The following is a 19,927-nucleotide window of genomic DNA, read 5'->3' on the forward strand; positions in this document are numbered from 1 at the left end:
TTTTATGAAAAAACAATATGTATATTTAATATTTAAACTCAATTACATAACAACTAACTTGCTCTAACGGCAAAAGGGTATAACTCTCAGGGTTTGGATCAAATACAAATGAAATTAACGTATTAGTTGGAAGATCCAAGTAAAGTAATTATATATACAAGTAAATTAGTTATGAAATTACATCATAGAATTATTACATAATTACTTTTATGATGTAATTATATAATTACTTTATTTGTATACATAATTAATCTACTTGATTATCATAATTAGCATGTTAAATTTCATTTGTAAGTACTTTCCCCTAACTCTCAACGAAAAAGTTATGGGTTCTACTCTCATTTGAGACATGTTTAAACTAATTTTTATACACAAGTTTTTTACACAACCCAAATCATAACTAAGTAAGCAAATTTAAAAAATTAAATTGTTTAAACCCAACAAAAATACTCTTTTTACTTAAGGCCAAAATATTATTCGCCTATACCCAATTTTTTTTTCACTTCTCGGGGCCAGCCCTAGTTAATGCTTCTTAAGGGAAATTTTTCACCACATCATCATCACTTTTTTTAGACAAAAACACGTGTAATGGTTAGTGTCCTTTAATTCATTACCATTTCAAACCACTAGGCTTTAATGTAGAAACATCCATGTTCCTAAAACGCCCCCATAGTACTCCGGAGATGGCGTAAAAATTATGTTCATCTTTATAATGCCTTATTACGAATGATCTTACAACCAATCTGTAATTCAATTACTTCACGTTGCTATTTTCATTTTTAATCACCTTGGACTTAAAAGTTAGCTTTCTTTTACTAGATCACAACTTACAAGTTACAAGTTATGGTTTTGAGGAAGAATAAATCTATGATTAATTAATGTTATAAATTAATCATAAGATACAAGATATACATGCTTTTTTGCATATAAAAACATAAAAATAGTTGTAAACTTGATATAATACATGTATTTAATTTTTCAATTAATACATCCATGATGCCACCGGCTACAGAACAATATGATGTCGCTCAACAAACATATTAATTAAATTATATGCACATTATAATAATTTTTTTATTTTTAAAATAACTTTTAGCTTACACGTCCATAATTTAGTAAAGTCAACTAGTTACTTAGATAATGGATAAAGTGATGTATTATTATTATTATTATTATTATTATTTTTTTTTTTCTATAACTAACATTGAATAAATCATTATATATATGTTAAAAAACTTAAAGCTGTTAAAATAGTCATATATATAAGATTTCAAATGTATATTATCTTTAAGTAAACTTTGTTCGTCGTGAGCTTCGTTAGTAGCGAAACCGTTGACCTTTGTGTATGGTCCCTCGTCGTGTGCAATGGCTCGGCTTTATCTCTTCAATTAATTCCTCAAATATACAATACAAAGTCAAACAATGTCCAAAAAATGAAATGAAAATGAAATAAATTTGGTAGTTGTGACTTTATGAGTTTTTTATAATAAGATTATTAGTATAATAATAATTTAAATACAATGTTATATACTACATTTAAATTAGTTTATGTATTTTTACAATTTACGTTGTAATATTTAAAATACTTTTCACTTCTGTTTAGTTAGTTGAAATGGAATACATGAATGAATACAAAATAACCTGATGTGACATAAAAAGATAATTTTAAACAAGTTAACTCCTAAATAGAACTTAAAACCAAAGTGAGAAAACTTTCATTTACGAGTGATGTTATATTATTATTATTATTTGGTTTTTATTGAAACTGTTATTTTATAGCATCAAATGGATCAATGCGTCGAGTATATTGACACTTGACCATGCCAACGTGAGAGCAACCCACTCGGTTGAGACTCTTGCTTCTTAGACGGGACGCCTTGATTTCAAGTATGGACATGTGATATATTAGGTTGGAGTAACATAGGAGTAGCGTAGATTTGTTGCTAAAAAATATATGTTAATCGTCTTTTAATGTGTTTCTAATTATTTTAGTATTGTTTACTGCTTTATGTATTAAAAATGAAACATAGCTTATGTGGAACAATCATACTTTAGTTGCGTCTAACACAACTTTTCGAGGGTTTGATCATTTACTCTAAGCATTTAATATTTTAATATCGATATTGTGGCAAATTTAAATAAAATGTTTGATTATAATTTAACATATAAAACATATTACTAAACTATTTGGATCATCGGTGAACTATAGCGGACTTATTTTTTTCATGAAGTCGGAAATTTATTTGTTATGTATTTTATAGGAGTGATCGAGATATTAACGAGTATATAACACTGATTCTTTTTTCCATGGAGGCAGTAGACCATATGGGCTCATCGTGAGTCTCGATCATGTTGATGGAACTTCAAGGAGGTTGTGAATCATCTAATCCTCCAACCGATCAAATTATCACCCATTAATAGAGACTAATAACAAATTCGTTTTTTGTCGACTATTCTATCAAAGACACAATCAATAGACATTGCATTATTAGTAGAATGGAAAGGAAGCCATGCTTTGACAAACTAAAACCTGTTCAAAAACGACTTTAGTGCTTACCAATGCTATCACGCTCACTCTCAAGATTGACCTCAATAATTGTGTTGTAATTATTTTCATAATAATAAAAGTGTTATTATTGGTCAGTTTATTAAAGAAAATTGACACTAGCTATTCTTTGTTATTATTTTTTATCGTAACACTGTTATCTATTGGTCAATTTGATATAAAATATATATCTTCAATATTCTACACGATGAAGCACCTGTCGGTGTGTCACATGCCAAACATTAGTATTTTTTTTATTTTGCCATCTCCACTTTGGTGGGATGGTAAAGGCTTAGGCCTTTGGGTAACAGGTCCAGGGTTCGATCCCTGGCAATGACGGTTTATTGTAAATAGTAGGAGGCAAGCTTAAACATTTAAAAAAAAAAAAAACATTAGTATTTTCAACAGCCAACTCTTTCTTGAAATTATGTGTCTAGAAAGTCAACGAATTTAATTGTTTTCTGTAGTCCAATTATCTATTCTCAAACCCAATGCAAAATGCATGTATGTTTTTATTAATCAATAAATGTTGCTTTTTCTTATTTTTTTTAACGGCCAACAAACAGAGAAATATTATTATCAGCTGAAAGCCCTTAAGTCTCTTCTAGTTATATCCAGTTCCGAGAAAAACCCACCCAGCCATACAACCATTGGTGGTAAAACCCGTACACTCTCAAAATCATACTGGAGATCAAAAAGATTAATTTTAGTTTAGGAATCTTGATGAAGTAATTAGAGCATTCACATCCAATTCTATATCCCTAAATCCAAAAATTAAATTAACACTCATTGTATTTTCTCTGTAATGTTTAATTAAATAATACTTTTTTAACTTTATCATTACCTTTTCTATATATTCTACTTACCACTTTCAAAAAATATTAAAAAAAAACTATAGTATGCTAAGTAATTTTTGAAATATACAAAAAATCACAAAAATTTCTCTCTTTCACTCAAAAGACCCTAAACCACCCCATATATTATAAAAACTTCCCTCACAAAATTTGATAGATTAGTTAAATCTCTTTAAAATTCAAAGATGAATTGTAAATAGTGTAACGGAGAAACTAATAACAAGCTATTGTAATATATCTGTCTTCGGCTATAAAAAATTAAAAACCCATTTTTAGTTTAGTTTACTCTAATTTTGTTAATCTCCACGTTTGTATTATTATTATATTCTCTTTTTCCATACTTAAAGTTCAAACTTAAATGCTTAAGATATAAACCAAAATAATATGTATAATTTTTTAATCTTGAAGATGTATATAGAGATTTGGTACATCAAATCTTTATATTTTAGAGATCGAGATGAAATTTGGATAGTGATGCAGCCATGTGGGGTATTTTAATCAAATTATCAACTTATATTTGGACCAAAGTGAATGTGAAAAAATGGTGAAAAACGAACTAAAAAAATAAATAAATAATAAATAACCAACTTGAAATCTATTTTTTTAATAACTTGGTCTTAATTTGAATGGTTTTTATACTTAAGTTGTGTATATTGGGCGGCAGTTCCAGGCAAGAAGAGGCGACCCGGCTATAAGAGGGGCGACAGGGGGTTGTCGCCGTTCCATGTTTGAAATAATATTATTTAATTCTTTTGTGTGCAGCATATATATACACCACTACACCCAAAACAAAAATCCTCCATTTGTTAACTGGGCGTTACATGACACTTATCCTCTCAATTTGTAACCCTCACTACATATAGCTTTAGTCAAACTAAAGTCTACAAGACCAACTAAAACTGATACATATGTTATGATCTTCGACCGAGTTTAACGTGTAGGCTACCGGTATAGCCCATAAATAAATGCACATATGTAATATTAACGACAACTTTCGATATCATAGCAAAATTTCTCCCAAATGATTTTATCTAATCATTCCATATTCATCACTTTTATGGTTCCATTCCGTGTAACATAAAGAAAAATAGAAGAAAACTTTTAAATACGAAGACTCCAAAGTCTCCAACGTGATTGATGTTACTAGATAAACTAATTAACAATTTAGCAAAAAGATAAATAAATTAACGTAAGCTAGGGCTCACCCACCCTATGCAGACATAATATTATTTATTCATTTTGATTTTAATAAAAAAATTTTCCCTTTGGGTTTGAAGTTGTGAAGCTACGAAGCCGAGTTTAATGGGTAATGCATAGTAATGTTATATTTTCAAAATCAACAAATATAGTTTTTAAAAAGATTAGGATTTGAAATTCAAAAAAACATTAGCGACGTAGCTTATTGTTCATTTACTTTTTCCTTTTATCTTTTTATGTGATCACTACTTTTAAGTTTTAAACGAATAGACTTTTACTAAAAGAGCAAACCAGTGTTGTAAAAACCGGTTCAAACCGGCCCGTTAAACCGGATTTGTCCAGCCACGACGGTATTTTGAGCCGGTTAACAATTTAGCAAAAATAAAATAAAATAAAATAAAAAAACATTAGATAGGCCCCACCCACCCACACACATAGTCATGCATATATGGGTTTGAACCGGTTTTGTCCAGCCACGACGGTATTTTGAGCCGGTTAACAATTTAGCAAAAATAAAATAAAATAAAATAAAAAAACATTAGATAGGCCCCACCCACCCACACACATAGTCATGCATATATATCCATCCAGTGTATATATATAGAAGTCGTTAGGCATTGCGAAGCTAATTGACCTCCTTCGTTCCTACTAATGGCGGAAATATTCGATACTCAATCAAAGAAGAACAATAACAATAACAATAAAAATGTCGGCGTATTTAGGGTTTCAATGTGCGGCGGTGCTGAAGAACTCGAACAGATGTCTAGAGACGGCAGCCATTACAGCCTCACCACCGCTATCCTACCGTCTCTCGGCGCTCGCAGTAACCGCCGTGTTAAGCTTCGTAGTTTCATTATTTCTCCTTACGATCGCCGTTACAGGTATATATATTATTATATATGTATATATACACACCGGATTAATTATTCTCACCGATAATTAGTTCGTATGCTAGTATATACCGGAATATTCTCTATCACCGATTATTAATTAATAATTAGTGACTCGCTTACTGTTTATTATATCTCCGTACGCTCGCCGTTACAGGTATATATATATATATATTATACCGGATTAATTATTCTCACTGATAATTAGTTCGTATGCTAGTATATATACCGGAATATTCTCACCGATGCTTAGTTGATAATTAGTGACTGGCTTACTGTTTATTATATCTCCGTAAGATCGCCGTTACAGGTGTATATATATATTTATACTAATTATTCTCACCGGTAATTATATCTCCGTACGATTGCCGTTACAGGTATATATATATTATTATTATTATTATTATTATTATTATACCGGATTAGTTATTCTCAGCGATAATTAGTTATTACTGAATTACTGTTATTAGAAGTTATTGTTCATATTATCGGTGTAACGTCGTGATTCGTTTAATGATTGATGACTCGTTCATTATGCTGCACATGTTAGTAGTTATTTTAATCCTCGAGTAGTACACCTTTTATTATTTAAATTTTAAATATACATCGTTCTGTTCATAGTCAAATCTCATTTTGATTTGCATCATCATTGCGGTGGTGATTTTATTCTGTAGTGTTAGGAGATGTTAGTTGTAGTCTATTTGTAAAAATCAATCTACGCGGGTCGAGTACTCGGTAGGGTACCGAGGAAAGTTTCTTCATCTCAGCCAATATTACTCGGAATCTGTCAAAGTCCGAGCTAGTCAGTCGTACTTGGATAACTTGGATTTTCACTGTTTACACATACTTTTTAGCGATTTCCGTTGTTTTCACGGAGAAGAATTAAATTATTACTAAAACGAGAATCGATTTTTAAATATCTTTGTATATATATGAAGATCTATTCTTTTAATTTATATTGATATTCACATATTTTTTTATAAACATTAGTTAACTTTGATATTTGACATATATATAATTTCTTGAAAATCAATTTATGTATAACTTACCTTGTCGGGGTACTCGTTGAGTACTCCTTGCCTAGGCCAATTACTCACAACTCCCCAATCAACCTATCTGAGTGCGCCTTGCAACTTCTGCAACCTCGATCATAATTAGAAGATATGAAATATGATTAGATTACGTTTCCATTGTAATTATCCTAATTGTATTTCGATTAGGTTTCGTTTTGTAATTATTGTTATTGTAGTTCTGTAGATAGTTGATCAGTGATATACAACAATATAAATTAGTACAATACCTCAGGAATTTGATCAATAGCGATCGTAACTTTTTATGGACCTTCAATTTCATGCTTTCTGCTGCTTTGTAACTTATTGTATCTTCAATTATCTTTAGTCTCTACAACAGTTGACTTCACTAATCAATAGTTCCTTGTTTCTATCTCCTTGGTAGTTGATTCCTATGGAGCAAGTAATTAATAATAATAATGATAATACTGATTTAACATTAGCCTAATTTGCAGGATTATAGGTCACTTAAACAAGGAAAATTGGATTTTAATAATTCGTACTTACTTTCACTTTCGTTGTCAAGAGCAATCTCAGTAGCGTAATTGTCATAGATTTATACATTTGAGTTCTACTTGATTGGTATCGATTTTGCATATGTTTCTCCATTTCGTTCATAATCATAATTTTTTTTGCTTTGTGCTGTTGTTTTGACTTCTTGTATCTTCAATAAGCATTACAAGAGTTAACTTTATCCTGGATGGCATGTTACTATCATCCATAACTTAGATTATAGTTTATGGCATGATTATAAGTCACATAAACAATGCACCAAAACATATTTATATTTACTTATGTAGTTATGTCCAGTTTTACAAAATATAAACTCATTTTTTCAGGGCATGGGAGACATATCTTGTAGTTTTAGTCCTGTATACCGCTTGGGTGTCACCATTTGAATTTGGATTTCTTAGAAAACCACAACAACCACTATCAATCATTGATAATGTTGTGAATGGGTTCTTTGCAATTGATATTGTCCTTACATTCTTCTTAGCATACCTTGACAAAAGTAGCTACCTTCTCGTGGATGACCGAAAGAAGATTGCTTGGAGATATACAAGCACTTGGTTGGTATTTGATGTCATTTCCACAATTCCTTCTGAGTTAGTTAGGAAATTATCCCATGGTGGCTTTCAAACCTATGGCTTATTTAACATGTGTCGACTCTGGCGGTTGCGCAGAGTTAGTTCCTTATTTGCAAGGTACATTCTTTTAACATACATAATCTTGTTTGGTATAAATGTATAATTAATATCTTTGTTTTATGATTTATGTCCTTAAAACAGATTGGAGAAAGATAGGAACTTCAACTACTTTTGGGTCCGATGTGCCAAACTTATTGCTGTAAGTATCTTTTTGTTTCAGTAACGAAAAAACGATATTATTTAGTCACTTTGTATAAAACTAACAATAAGATGTTATAACTTTATACATGTAGGTTACCCTTTTTGCAGTGCATTGTGCTGGGTGCTTTTATTATTATCTTGCTGCTCATTATCCTAATCCAGGCAAGACTTGGATAGGGTACGGTAATGAGAACTTTGAGACAGAAAGTTTGTGGATTCGCTATGTGACATCGATGTATTGGTCAATTACAACTTTGACTACTGTCGGATATGGCGATTTACATGCTCAAAATAGAAGGGAGATGATATTTGTCATATGCTATATGCTTTTTAACCTTGGAATGACATCATATTTGATAGGTAACATGACCAACTTGGTTGTTCATGGAACCAGCAAAACTAGACAATTTGTAAGTGTATTTGTTATCTTGCTTTGACACATGATTATGAGAATTGAGAACTTATCATATTTTATTTTGAAAATAGAGGGACACGATTCAAGCTGCTTCGAGTTTTGCACAGAGAAACCAGTTGCCTGCTCGTTTGCAAGATCAGATGCTTGCACATTTGTGCTTGAAATTCAGAACTGATTCAGAGGGACTTCAGCAACAAGAAAGTCTTGATTCCCTACCGAAAGCCATTCGGTCAAGCATTTCTCATTTTCTGTTTTATTCACTTTTAGATAAGGCCTACTTGTTTCGTGGCGTGTCAAACGACTTGCTTTTTCAGCTGGTATGGTTCACTACATAATCATATTACACTTGTATAACTTTGTAAATACGAAAAATTATATAACTAACATGTTACCGCGTCTAAAGGTTTCAGAAATGAAGGCCGAATACTTTCCTCCAAAGGAAGATGTCATTTTGCAGAATGAAGCACCGACCGATTTCTATGTTCTTGTTACAGGAGCAGTGGTGAGTCTTGAATTTCTTTATTATATATCTACTAGCCTAAAAGAGGTATTGCATTTATTATATGATGTTTGATGGTTAAATTTTTTTATCAGGAACTTTTGCGCATCAACAATGGAGTTGAACAGGCAAGATTTTAGTCAAATACATTGATTTTATTTTTCAAAATTAAGATTGTAGTGTTACCGAAGAAAATGATGTCTAATGCCTACATACAGACCATCGGAGAAGCTAAATCCGGTGAACTTTGTGGTGAGATTGGAGTTCTTTGTTACAGACCACAACTCTTCACAGTTCGAACCAAACGGTTAAGTCAGTTACTTCGGTTGAACCGAACTACCTTTTTGAGCATAATTCAAGCCAATGTTGGTGACGGGACCATTATCATGAACAACCTCCTCAAGGTTTGTAATTTGTATTGTATACATCTATCAAAATTAAAATATCAAGATTAATAAATATAACCATGCTTATTTTTTACTGGTTAATGTAAACAGCATTTGAAGGAAATTAATGATCCAGTTATGGAGGGAGTTTTGCTAGAAACCGAGCATATGTTGGCTCGTGGTAGGATGGATTTGCCCTTGAGTTTATGCTTTGCTACTCTTCGGGGAGACGATCTTTTACTTCAGAAATTGCTGGAACGCGGTCTCGATGCTAATGAATCTGATAGCAATGGAAGAACAGCCCTGGTTTGTTTAATAAACTGAGTTTAAATTTTTTAATATATTCTATACAGTTTACATATTTTAATTATTTTTTTGGTAATTTGCAGCACATAGCAGCATCACAAGGAACTATAAACTGTGTTCTATTACTTCTAGATTATGGAGCTGATCCAAATAGTAGAGGTAATTGATTTACTTTAAGCAAACATATTTTATTTTCCAACGGTCAAATAATCAATAGATCTGGTGTGACTTTAATATTTGATAAACTAAGCGACCAGAATAACATAGTTTATGATTTCCCTCAAATCATTGCACGCCTCTTGCCACTCTTAATGTGACCAATTATTATTTTTTAGTCAAAGTTATTATTTCTATTTTAACACCTACATGCTAGTCAAACAATATGAATTATTGACACCTCATGGGCCTTTTTTTATTTTAATTTTTAAAGTCTTATTATGTGTGCATCGTCATCCATGTTTTTATGATTAGGCTGAGGGGTGTGGGGGGCTCTAATGGGGGCTCCAGTGGGGGCTCCAGCCAATAATATTATGACGTGTGGCAGAGAGAGAAACTGGATAAGGGGGGTGTTGGAGCCCCCGTTGGAGCCCCTGGCCCTGGTGTGGAGGGGCTCCAGCAGGGGCTCCAGCGATTTTTTTTTTTTATTTTTTAATGTTTTTTTTTTATTTTATCCGAGCTCAACGGCTCTTTTCGATATCCACATCACCTTTTTCTCTCTCTTCTCCCGCGACCACACTCACGCCTGCCTGGGGGCTCGCGCTCGCGCCCCGGTTCGCGCCCCGGTGGTGTGGGGTTAGCGCCTAGGGGCGCGAGCGGAGGGGCTCTCGCGCCCAGGTTAGCGCCCCACACCCCTCAGCCTTACTCAATAACAGTTATGAACTTTTTAAAGTCAACTATTATAGTTACCACGTTGCCATCAATCATCTAGTCATTAAAAGTTTAAAACTGTACAAAATTATAATTTTTTATTTATTTTTAGTTTTATCTATCTTTTGATGTATACAGATTCAGAAGGTAGTGTTCCACTGTGGGAGGCCATACTAGGAAACCATGAACAAGTTATAACGATATTAAAAGACAGCGGCGCCACATTATTATCCGGTGAAGTGGGACAGTTTTCGTGCATTGCAGCCGAGCAAAACAAGTTAGACATACTTAAACAAATTATTAACCATGGTGGCAATGTAACGGTCCCAAAAACCAATGGCTCAACAGCCCTCCACGTGGCGGTTTGTGAAGGCAACATTGAGATGGTTAAGTTTCTGTTAGCCCAAGGAGCGGATATCGATAAACCAGATGACCATGGTTGGACACCTAGAGACTTAGCTGACCAACAAGGACACCATGACATTAGAAAACTGTTTTCATCCGTTAAGTCAACAACGGACAAAGACTACACACAGTTGACCAAAACCGCGTCACTCATGCCATTTCAACGAGCTGAGTCACGGCACGTTCAGTTCCTTGGGAGGTTTAAAAGCGACCCCACATTGATCCGACCCGGACATGGACATGGACATGCAAATGGGGACGATAGTCATTTGACTCAGCCTCGTCAAAGACTAAGGGTTAATAACTTTCATAACTCTTTGTTTGGGATAATGTCAAACAGTGAGAAGAACGTCGACTTGGTCTCTCCGAGGATGGCTCAATATGGGAAAGATAAGAACTGCCGTGTGGTTGTTAGCTGTCCTAAGAAAGGGGATGTTGTCGGGAAGCTTGTTCTTTTACCGCAAAGCTTCCAAGAGTTGTTGGATATCAGTGTTAAAAAGTTTGGTTTCTTGGCGTCGAAGGTTATGAACATGGAGGGTGCTGAGATTGATGAGATTGAGTTGATTCGAGACGGTGATCACTTGGTTTTTGATGGTGATGATGTCCCAAATGATCAACAAGTAGATGGTCAGAATCCAAGATAACACTTGGTTTGTTGATCAACTTTGTTTTATTTGCTAATATATAACACATACAATGCAAGTATATATATATATATATATATATATATATATATATATATATATATATATCAAATCTATTCACCATATGGAAAAATATATAAAAAAAGGCCTAAAATGGTCACCTTATTGTTACTTTATAGTGTTTACTCTTATACAAATCTTTAAGACTATGACAAAAAAATTACTTGGCTAAAGCCAATAGACTCGGGTAGCGGTGCAAGGGAGTGAGTTTCCTGGTTAAGGTTAAGAATCAGCTCAATCTCCAATGCAAGCGACCCTATAGACACTCTGTCGATCAAGTCAGTCGGGTCATATCTATGACTATATAGAGAAAGAAAGAGGAGTATAACATGGTGTTGGAGTCAAATATATTTGTAATTTGTATGAACTTGTTTGGGCTTTATGTCTTTATTCCTGACGGTCTAGGCGTGAATTGGGCTTAAAAAGTTGGGTTATTTGGGTTGGGCCTAACATGTTGTTCTGGTTGTCCAATATAAGAGTATCTCATCATGTATTGAAGTTGATTTTAAACCAAGTTCTCACCACCTATATAGGGATGGCAATGAACCCGAACCCGATGGGAAAACCCAAAACTCGAAATAAATGGGACGGGTAATACCCGACCCATTAGGGTTTGGGACGGGTTTGGGATTAGTTTTAAAATTTTTCGCGGGTTTGGGACGGGTTTGGGATTTATAATATACCCGATTACCCGATAACATAAACTCATTTACCCGATTATATACCCGATGTACCCGATATAGCTTATTATATTATATATATACTATTATCCAAATATATTATTTGTCGAAACTTGTTTATGTCAATTATTTGAAACATTTTATCTTTATGGTAACCATCTTTGTAATCGATTAGTTATATTTTGTCAAAACTCAGTAGAAACCTAGCGGGTTTTGAGCCGGGTATACCCGGCATGTATTTTATCAAAACCCGATAAGAAACCCGAAACCCGACGGGTAATTACCCGATTAAAACCCGACGGGTTTGGGACAGACTTTCATAACCGGGTATGGGTTTGGGAATACCTAAACCCGACCCAAACCCGACCCATTGCCATCCCTACACCTATAACTCTATAAGTGTATAACAGATCATTACATGTTAATCTATGTTGATGTAAATCTTTACATATTATCATGGCATATAGCCGGTGTATTTTTTTCAAGGCTTCCAAACATATAGTACCCATGATCATTTTGTCATAATCCTCGTTTTAAAATACAAACTTGTTATCTTACTTTGACTTTTTAATACTACACATTAGGACTAGCAAAAGGGTGGGGTCACGGGTTAGAATGGGTTATGGTCGAAACGGGCTGCTTCAAAAAAGTTGTTTTGTTTCAGGTTTAAAAGGTCATGTCTCAACGGGTTTTTGCCTTTTGGTATATAACAATTTTGGGTCAAAAGTATGTTAAGAGTGTAGCGCATAAACTGGCGTCGGTACGTACAGTAATTTCTTAAAAGAAGAGCATTTTATAAACCAACATATTTTGAAATGCTACACGTTCAATGAGAAACAGATCGCCCATATAAACCCAAAATTTTTTGAATCACGACCAATATCAACAGATTGTTGAGATGGCGGTTCAAGATTGCCGGTCTACCACACATAATAGAACTTAATAACAGTGTTAGGGAGATGGTTCCATATTGGTCTGCGAAGACCATAACATTTCTTGGTCATCATAATTGCTACTATACAAAATGTGTAACATCATTACTACACATAAAGTGCAACCTAATAATCTTGATGTAGACACAATCAATACATCATTAGTGCAACCTAATAATCTTCTAGCTAAAACAACACATACCATCAAATCAAACAAATTTCTTTTATATGTCAATAATCTCTGATAATAAATCATAATAAGTTAATAACATATCCGTGGTATACCCTGCATTTCACCAAATGAATAAAACAAATATCAATCACCAATCTCCAATCTAATAACTAACCTAACAGCAACAGCAACAACATCTACCACCACACTTAGACAATATAACCAAGAAAATAATCAAAAACACCACAGCCGAAAGCCCGATCGCGACACCAAGCACCACCTTATTCGGCCCATGATCATCACCATTACCACCACCACCACCACTTTTCTTCTTCTCACCACCATCATCATCATCATAATCCCCACTACTCATATCATCAGCCGACGAACCCGGCCCATCCGCCGCAGGCGGGGGCAAAATCGGCAATCCGTGTTTATCGCATTTCGCAATCCCAAGCTTCAAACTTTTCAACACAGATGTATGATTATAACACAAATTATCATTCCCATTAACCTTAAACACCTCCAACTTTTTAATAAACGACACATTAAACGGCAAAACCCCATGAAAATTATTATCTCCAAGATTTAAATATTTCAAACCCTTCATTTCAGATATGGATCTTGGTATTGACCCGTTTAACTGATTTGAACTCAGATCTAAATGAACCAGTTTTGTCATACCGGATATGGATCCGGGTATTGACCCGGATAAAGAGTTAGATGATAAAGATAGGTTTTGGAGTGAAACCAAGTCAGCAAATGAAGTGGGTATTTCTCCGGTAAGGTGATTTGATGATAAATTAAGGTTTTTTAAGGTATCCAAGAGTGTTAGTGAAGTGGGTATGGTTCCGTTAAGGTTATTGTTGGATAAATCCATGTGGGTGAGTTTTGGGTTCCAATGTTTTGGGATGGAGCCAGAGAGGTTGGTGTTGGAGAGGGTGATATTGTTTAAGGATTTCATGTTGGAGGTGATGACGTGGACGCCGGAGGATTTGATGTAGTCGCCGGAGATGGTGAGGGTGGTGAGGTTGGTGAAGCGGCTGAGGAAGACTCCGGTGAGGTGTTGGAGGGAGTTGGTGGAGGTGAAGGTGGTGAGATGGGTGGTGAGGGTGGATGGGAAGTGGACTATGGTGACGTGGCAGTTGGTGAAGGTGAGGGTGGTGAGTGTGGAGAGGGTGGAGAGAGTGGTGGTGGAGAGGGTGAGGTCGGTGGGGCAGTTGGTGAGGTGGAGGGTGGTGAGGTGGCGGAATGGGGTGGTGGAGTCACATGTGGTGGTGGTGGGGTGGGTGCATGGGTCTTGGGTGGTGGGGATGTAGAGGGAGTGGAGGGCTGCTAGTTGTTTTGGGTCTAGGGTGAGGGTGGTGGTGGTGGTGGTGGTGGTGGTGAGGTGGAGGAGTAGGAGGATGAGAGTGGTGGTGATGAGTTGTTTCATGGTGGTGAGTGGGTGGATTGGAAATGGAAAGTGGTGTTTTGGGGGTGAAGGAATCAAGGAAAGAAAAGATGTGTGTGGACATAAAGATATGTGAGTGAAGTGTGTATAGTTAGTTACCAATTATGCCCTTGTGTCATTATTATCAACTTCCTACTTCATTAAACACTTGCAAGTTGCAACTTCATAAACAAACTGTAAATTAGAGCATTGAGGTTTTTATAATTTAATAAGTGTTTTAAGGTGATAGGAGCAGGTGAAAAAGAAAATGTTGTGATTTTTCTGTATATCTGAAAAATTATTGTTTATTGTTTATAATTTTCTAATATTTGTTTAAAGTGATTGTGAGTGAAAGAGAAATAAATGATAATGATAAAGGTGTAAAAAAAATTATTTAATAGAAAAAGAGAGAAAATTTAATGTTTTTTAGTATAATTTTGGATTTTGAGAGAGTTGAAGAGATGTGAATGCTCTTATAACACCCATGTCATGGGTACTATTCAAGTACCTACAAGTTATAAAATCACTGACGGTATACCTTTTTTGTTTTACTTTGGTTGATATAAGTAACTAGGAAACTGATGTGGGTTTATACGATAAAGGTTTACCACATGCGTTTGAAGTCATGCATGGGTTCATAGGTGACGACGATATTACCACATAAGTTCGAAGCTTGCTATGGGATGCTCCGTCCCCCTTCACCAGTAGGGTGTGTAGAGAGTGAAATGTTGGTAGGCCATACACATATTCCAAGAGATAGAAAGACATTTTACAGGGAGACCAAGGCTCTAATAATCACATGAAATGCATTTATGAAACATATAGTGCATGTATATAGCATAATAAAACGAATCTAAGCAACCAAGACTATATCCGCATGAAACGTAATTACAGTGTAGCACTAGTAAACTGTCAAGTGTCAATAACCGAAACAAGGTAACGGCAATAAACAGACTTAAGTTGACAACTGAGTAGATATCAAGTATTTAAGCTCATAAAGAACGTTTATTTTTTATACCATCACGTTTTGATGTTTAGGTTACATGTGAGAAGAAACTTAAATCAGATAAATATTATATTAATTGTTGACAGATTTTAGGTTTAAAAAAAATGAATAACCCATGTGTGAATAAGGAACACTTTATGATGTGTGTTTGGAGGCTAGTGTTATCATATTATGACCTTTTAATATTTATTCTTCAACCAATTAACACAAATTAAGAAAAATTATTTAGCAATTTACCATCACAGTTCACATATACACACAAGCAAGAATAGAGAAGAGAATAGTTGATTCCAATATACTTTCCTTCAAAGAGACTGCATATATAATATAAGTTTTATGAAGAAAGAGAAATAATGTGATGGGTACAAAACGTAATTTAGAAACAAGAAAGTTGTCACCCATGTGAATTTAGTTATAATTCTTTCTTCTGCATATATCTACAACATCAAAACAAACCAATTATTATTATTATTATCATGTTTACAAAAGTTTTAGCATCTTGAGGCGCTCCATATGCTCCGGATCCAGTTTTGGAGGAGCGTAACACCCTTGAAGATCCTCCACTACATACTCCTACAAAATAATGATTATAGTACATTTTTAATATTGTTTCTCGCTATGAAAAATGAATATACGAACACGAACGAGGGTGTGTTTGTATTTGTTCATTCAATTTAAACCGAACACGGACGTATTTTCTTTCTTGGGTTCACGTCCGTTCATTAAGAAAGTGAACATGTTCTTGTGCGTTTATGTTCGTTCGCTAAGAAACTAAAGGAACAGTCAACAACCATACACGTTAAAATCCCATGAACGGACGGCCTGGGGAGGGTGGGATGTAGGCATACCGTACCCCTATTCCAAAGGATAAGAGAGGTTGCTTCCAAAGAGACCCCCAACTATAAATAATCTAAACGAAAAGTTCATGAACATAAACGTACATTTATGCAGTGGCGAAGCTTGGACGAAGATGTCGAGGGGGGCGGACGAAAACACACATTAAAAAAATCCGTAAACGAAGGGGTCGAGATTAAATTTTCAGTTAGAAAAGGGTAAATTTACACTAAATATAAAAAATGTTGAACGAAAACGGGTAAATTTACACTTCTACACAAAATAACGAAGGGGGCCGGGGCCACCCATGGCCCCAACTATCCTTCGCCATTGCATTTATGAACATAAACGAACACCATTCGAAGTCTAATACATGTTTTAATTGTTTTTAAACTTTATAAAATTATATAGTTAAATGGGTTAAACAAACATAAACACACAGACTTAAAACAAATGAACATAAACCAACGTTCACGAACATAAATGAACCAACGACACATGTATTCTGTGTGCACGTTCGTTCGTTTATTAAATAAACGAACAACACAGAACTGTTCACTGAACGCTTGGTTTGTTTACAGGCTTGTGACAACATGGATAAAGCAACTAAAAACATTACCTGGGTAAGTTCTCTTTTGGTGAGGATGTGGTAATGTCTCTGCCAAATTCTTTGGATGGCCATGGTGGCAGCGAGAAAGCCATATGCAATACCAAGAATTGCAAATATGACAACAAAGACTATAACCAGAGCAAAACATGCCTCCATAGATGCTGGGAAACAGTCCAACACTCCCCAACCATAGCAACAGTTGTGGCAGCCAGCCATTCGTGGATCGTTGCTCAAGGAAGAACAGTGTAATATTATCCCGAAAAACCCCAGCAACACAAAGAACACAAGCACCCCTGTCAAACAAAGATAATATCAATGAGAACATATCATACTTGCTGCTTGAGTGGGCCACAATCACATTAACATATGCTGCAATGATACAGGTGCTTGATACCGATGTACGCCAAGATTTAATGTGTAGCATACATGTGATTAAAAAAATATTATGGTTCATGCATCGAATGTAGGACACAAAAACGTGCTTGAAGCAAATCAAACCGATAAAAGGAAGTCATTACACGTACATTAAATATATAGGATAAACATTCCAGAACTTAGGTTTCACATGTTCTTGCTTGTATTTTATGGTTGTTAACAGAACATGCTAATGTACTTTTTCACTAGTCCTGGTTTAGAAATTGTAGTTTTTGAATATGGCTTTGTTTCCTGTTTGGGCGATCTTGTAACCCAAAATTGAATTTTACATATAAAATGAATCTATGTATAAAACTGTTGTATATATATAGGATTAAATTTGAATCATTCTCTAGAAGAGCTTTAACAGTAGAAAATGAATTAAACAAACACTTTTTCAAGGTCATTATTCAAAAACTGCACCATAACTTTAAGTGGCAGGTGATGATCAGTAAATCATAGAAGAATTATTTAGTTTTTAAAACAAAAAAAAAATTATCTTCTGTTGTATGATATACACTATACAGCGTAAACTTACCTATACAATAGTAGAATGGTATAGGGTGCCTTGACAATATACGATCCCAACTGTCATTAAATGAATCTCTAAAAGACCCGTCTTTGTCAGCAAGATATGCTAGACCTCCCATCATTCCAATCACCTGTTCAATAAAATATTTTAATCACTCAGAATCTGGTAAAGTAACACAAGAAGTGAAGGTCGAATACGCAACTGTTTGTACGGCCAAAAACACAAGGCAAACATCTCTGGCGACAAATAATCTGAATTTTATTTTGCGCCATGAATTTTCTTCTAACTCAACAACTCGTAGATGAAACTGAGCTTTGCAAGTTGTGCAATGTGAAAAGGCATGCCCCTCCTGTTAAGATTAACAGTGTTACATAAAAGTATGAGAAGTAGGAAATTATACAGTACTTATCAAACAATACAGAAGGTAAGTCCTCGCCTTGACAGATCGCCAATGATCAAGGCATGATCGATGCACAAACTGCTGTGTGCCTTTGCACATACATGGTGATATCAGATCATCATCTGCAGAATATAAGCAGATAATTGATGAGATTTTCAACCCTGAGCACACTATTCTAAAAGTATAACTGAATTGTAACACTAATTATTCCAATTGATGTAACCAAACAACATTTAGAATGAACTGAAAGCAACTATCACTAAGAAGCATTGCAAGTAATATATTCAGGGCTGCAAACAAACCAAGCCGAACTGAACAAGGCATCAAGGCCTTCTCATGTTCATCTGTTAAGCTTTATTCAGAATGAATTGAAAGCAATTATCACTAAGAAGTATTGCAAGTAATATATTCAGGGCTGCAAACAAACCAAGACTAACTGAACAAGGCCTTTTCATGTTCGTCTGTTAAGCTTTTATCGGACAAGTGAACGGCTCACAAACACCTAATTAAACAAAATTCTTGTTTGTGTTCATTCATTAATGAAATGAACTTGTTCATGAACCGTTCACGAACACAAGCGAACGAATACATATCACAAACAACGTTTAATTTAATTTGGCCATCATTTATTTCAATTTTAATATGTTAATTTCAAATATAGATTAATCGCATATATAAATACTCATATACTTTTTTGTTTTATACTTAATAGTTTTGCTTAAACCTATACAATAAGACTAGAAAATTCATTAAAATTACTAAAAACCTTAGTGAACAAATATAAACAAACAAATATTAGCCTATGTTTGTGTTCGTTAATTTTATTAAAAGAACGAACATAAACGAACTTCCAGGTGAACAATTCACGAACGTTTTAGTTCGTTTACATCCCTAACTGAAAATGTCACACTAATTATTCCAATAGATATAACTAGAAGCAATATATATTACTAGAATTGATTGATCACACCTTCCTCTCCGTCGCATTCGAGGCAAATACGACAAGTAGCAATGGAACCGCCTTCAACATCATCCTCATTAACTACATCATCCTTGATCTCACTAGCACTCGCATTAACAACAACAGCTGGTGGTGGTTGTGAAGGTGATTCAGATTCAGCGTGATGCTGCTGAATATTCGGAAGCAGAGGATCGGAATCGCTAGGGTTATCCAAAGCCCTAGCTTCTTCCAGCTGTAATTCGCCGTTCATCTAATAAATAAATAAATTCCTCTAACCTAATTCATAACCACAAATAAACCAAAACCAGCTTAAATTATAATCGATCGTCAATAATAATAATAATAATATAAAAATTTGATTGTAGAAATAGAGATAAGAGATGAAGAAATAGATTGAAAAATGATAACCTGAAATACGCGTCAACTGGCCGAACCGATGATGATGATTTTTGGACATGGCACGTGGT

The 19,927-nt window shown here is 34.6% G+C and overlaps 3 protein-coding genes across 3 annotated transcripts; 1 reads left to right on the forward strand and 2 right to left on the reverse strand.

Moving 5' to 3' along the window:
* The first annotated feature begins 5,223 nt into the window (after window positions 1–5,223).
* LOC143634688 (potassium channel AKT1-like) lies at window positions 5,224–11,453 on the forward strand. The gene is made up of 11 exons (XM_077102702.1): window positions 5,224–5,477; window positions 7,396–7,761; window positions 7,846–7,903; window positions 7,998–8,315; window positions 8,392–8,637; window positions 8,724–8,822; window positions 8,915–8,947; window positions 9,038–9,223; window positions 9,317–9,511; window positions 9,595–9,670; window positions 10,517–11,453. Exons 1-11 carry the CDS (start codon window positions 5,248–5,250, stop codon window positions 11,425–11,427), a joined length of 2,718 nt encoding a protein of 905 aa, XP_076958817.1. The 5' UTR covers window positions 5,224–5,247; the 3' UTR covers window positions 11,428–11,453.
* A 1,777-nt stretch (window positions 11,454–13,230) lies between these two features.
* On the reverse strand, window positions 13,231–14,775 carry LOC143634627 (receptor-like protein 51). The gene has a single exon (XM_077102656.1). It carries the CDS (start codon window positions 14,704–14,706, stop codon window positions 13,447–13,449), a length of 1,260 nt encoding a protein of 419 aa, XP_076958771.1. The 5' UTR covers window positions 14,707–14,775; the 3' UTR covers window positions 13,231–13,446.
* Window positions 14,776–16,024: 1,249 nt separating this feature from the next.
* Window positions 16,025–19,716, reverse strand: LOC143634628 (uncharacterized). The gene is made up of 6 exons (XM_077102658.1): window positions 19,470–19,716; window positions 18,536–18,621; window positions 18,302–18,448; window positions 18,106–18,229; window positions 17,163–17,446; window positions 16,025–16,282 (listed from the first exon to the last, which is right to left on the reverse strand). Exons 1-6 carry the CDS (start codon window positions 19,708–19,710, stop codon window positions 16,190–16,192), a joined length of 975 nt encoding a protein of 324 aa, XP_076958773.1. The 5' UTR covers window positions 19,711–19,716; the 3' UTR covers window positions 16,025–16,189.
* Between the last annotated feature and the right edge of the window lie 211 nt (window positions 19,717–19,927).

Source organism: Bidens hawaiensis, unplaced genomic scaffold (genome assembly GCF_021521415.1).
Source record: "Bidens hawaiensis isolate Kalapana, Puna unplaced genomic scaffold, B.hawaiensis_p1.1 tig00007139_1, whole genome shotgun sequence".
NCBI lineage: Eukaryota > Viridiplantae > Streptophyta > Magnoliopsida > Asterales > Asteraceae > Bidens > Bidens hawaiensis.

What these genes read in the sequence shown, in the direction of transcription:
- LOC143634688 (XM_077102702.1), top strand. Translation starts at nt 5,248, where the DNA reads ATGGCGGAAATATTCGATACTCAATCAAAGAAGAACAATAACAATAAC. An exon ending in CCTTACGATCGCCGTTACAG is followed by an intron (nt 5,478 to 7,395) that starts GTATATATATTA and finishes TCATTTTTTCAG; the next exon opens with GGCATGGGAGACATATCTTG. An exon ending in CCAGCAAAACTAGACAATTT is followed by an intron (nt 8,316 to 8,391) that starts GTAAGTGTATTT and finishes TTTTGAAAATAG; the next exon opens with AGGGACACGATTCAAGCTGC.
- LOC143634627 (XM_077102656.1), bottom strand. Translation starts at nt 14,706, where the DNA reads ATGAAACAACTCATCACCACCACTCTCATCCTCCTACTCCTCCACCTC.
- LOC143634628 (XM_077102658.1), bottom strand. Translation starts at nt 19,710, where the DNA reads ATGAACGGCGAATTACAGCTGGAAGAAGCTAGGGCTTTGGATAACCCT. An exon ending in CGAATGCGACGGAGAGGAAG is followed by an intron (nt 18,622 to 19,469) that starts GTGTGATCAATC and finishes TATATTCTGCAG; the next exon opens with ATGATGATCTGATATCACCA. An exon ending in ATCATTGGCGATCTGTCAAG is followed by an intron (nt 18,449 to 18,535) that starts GCGAGGACTTAC and finishes TAATCTTAACAG; the next exon opens with GAGGGGCATGCCTTTTCACA.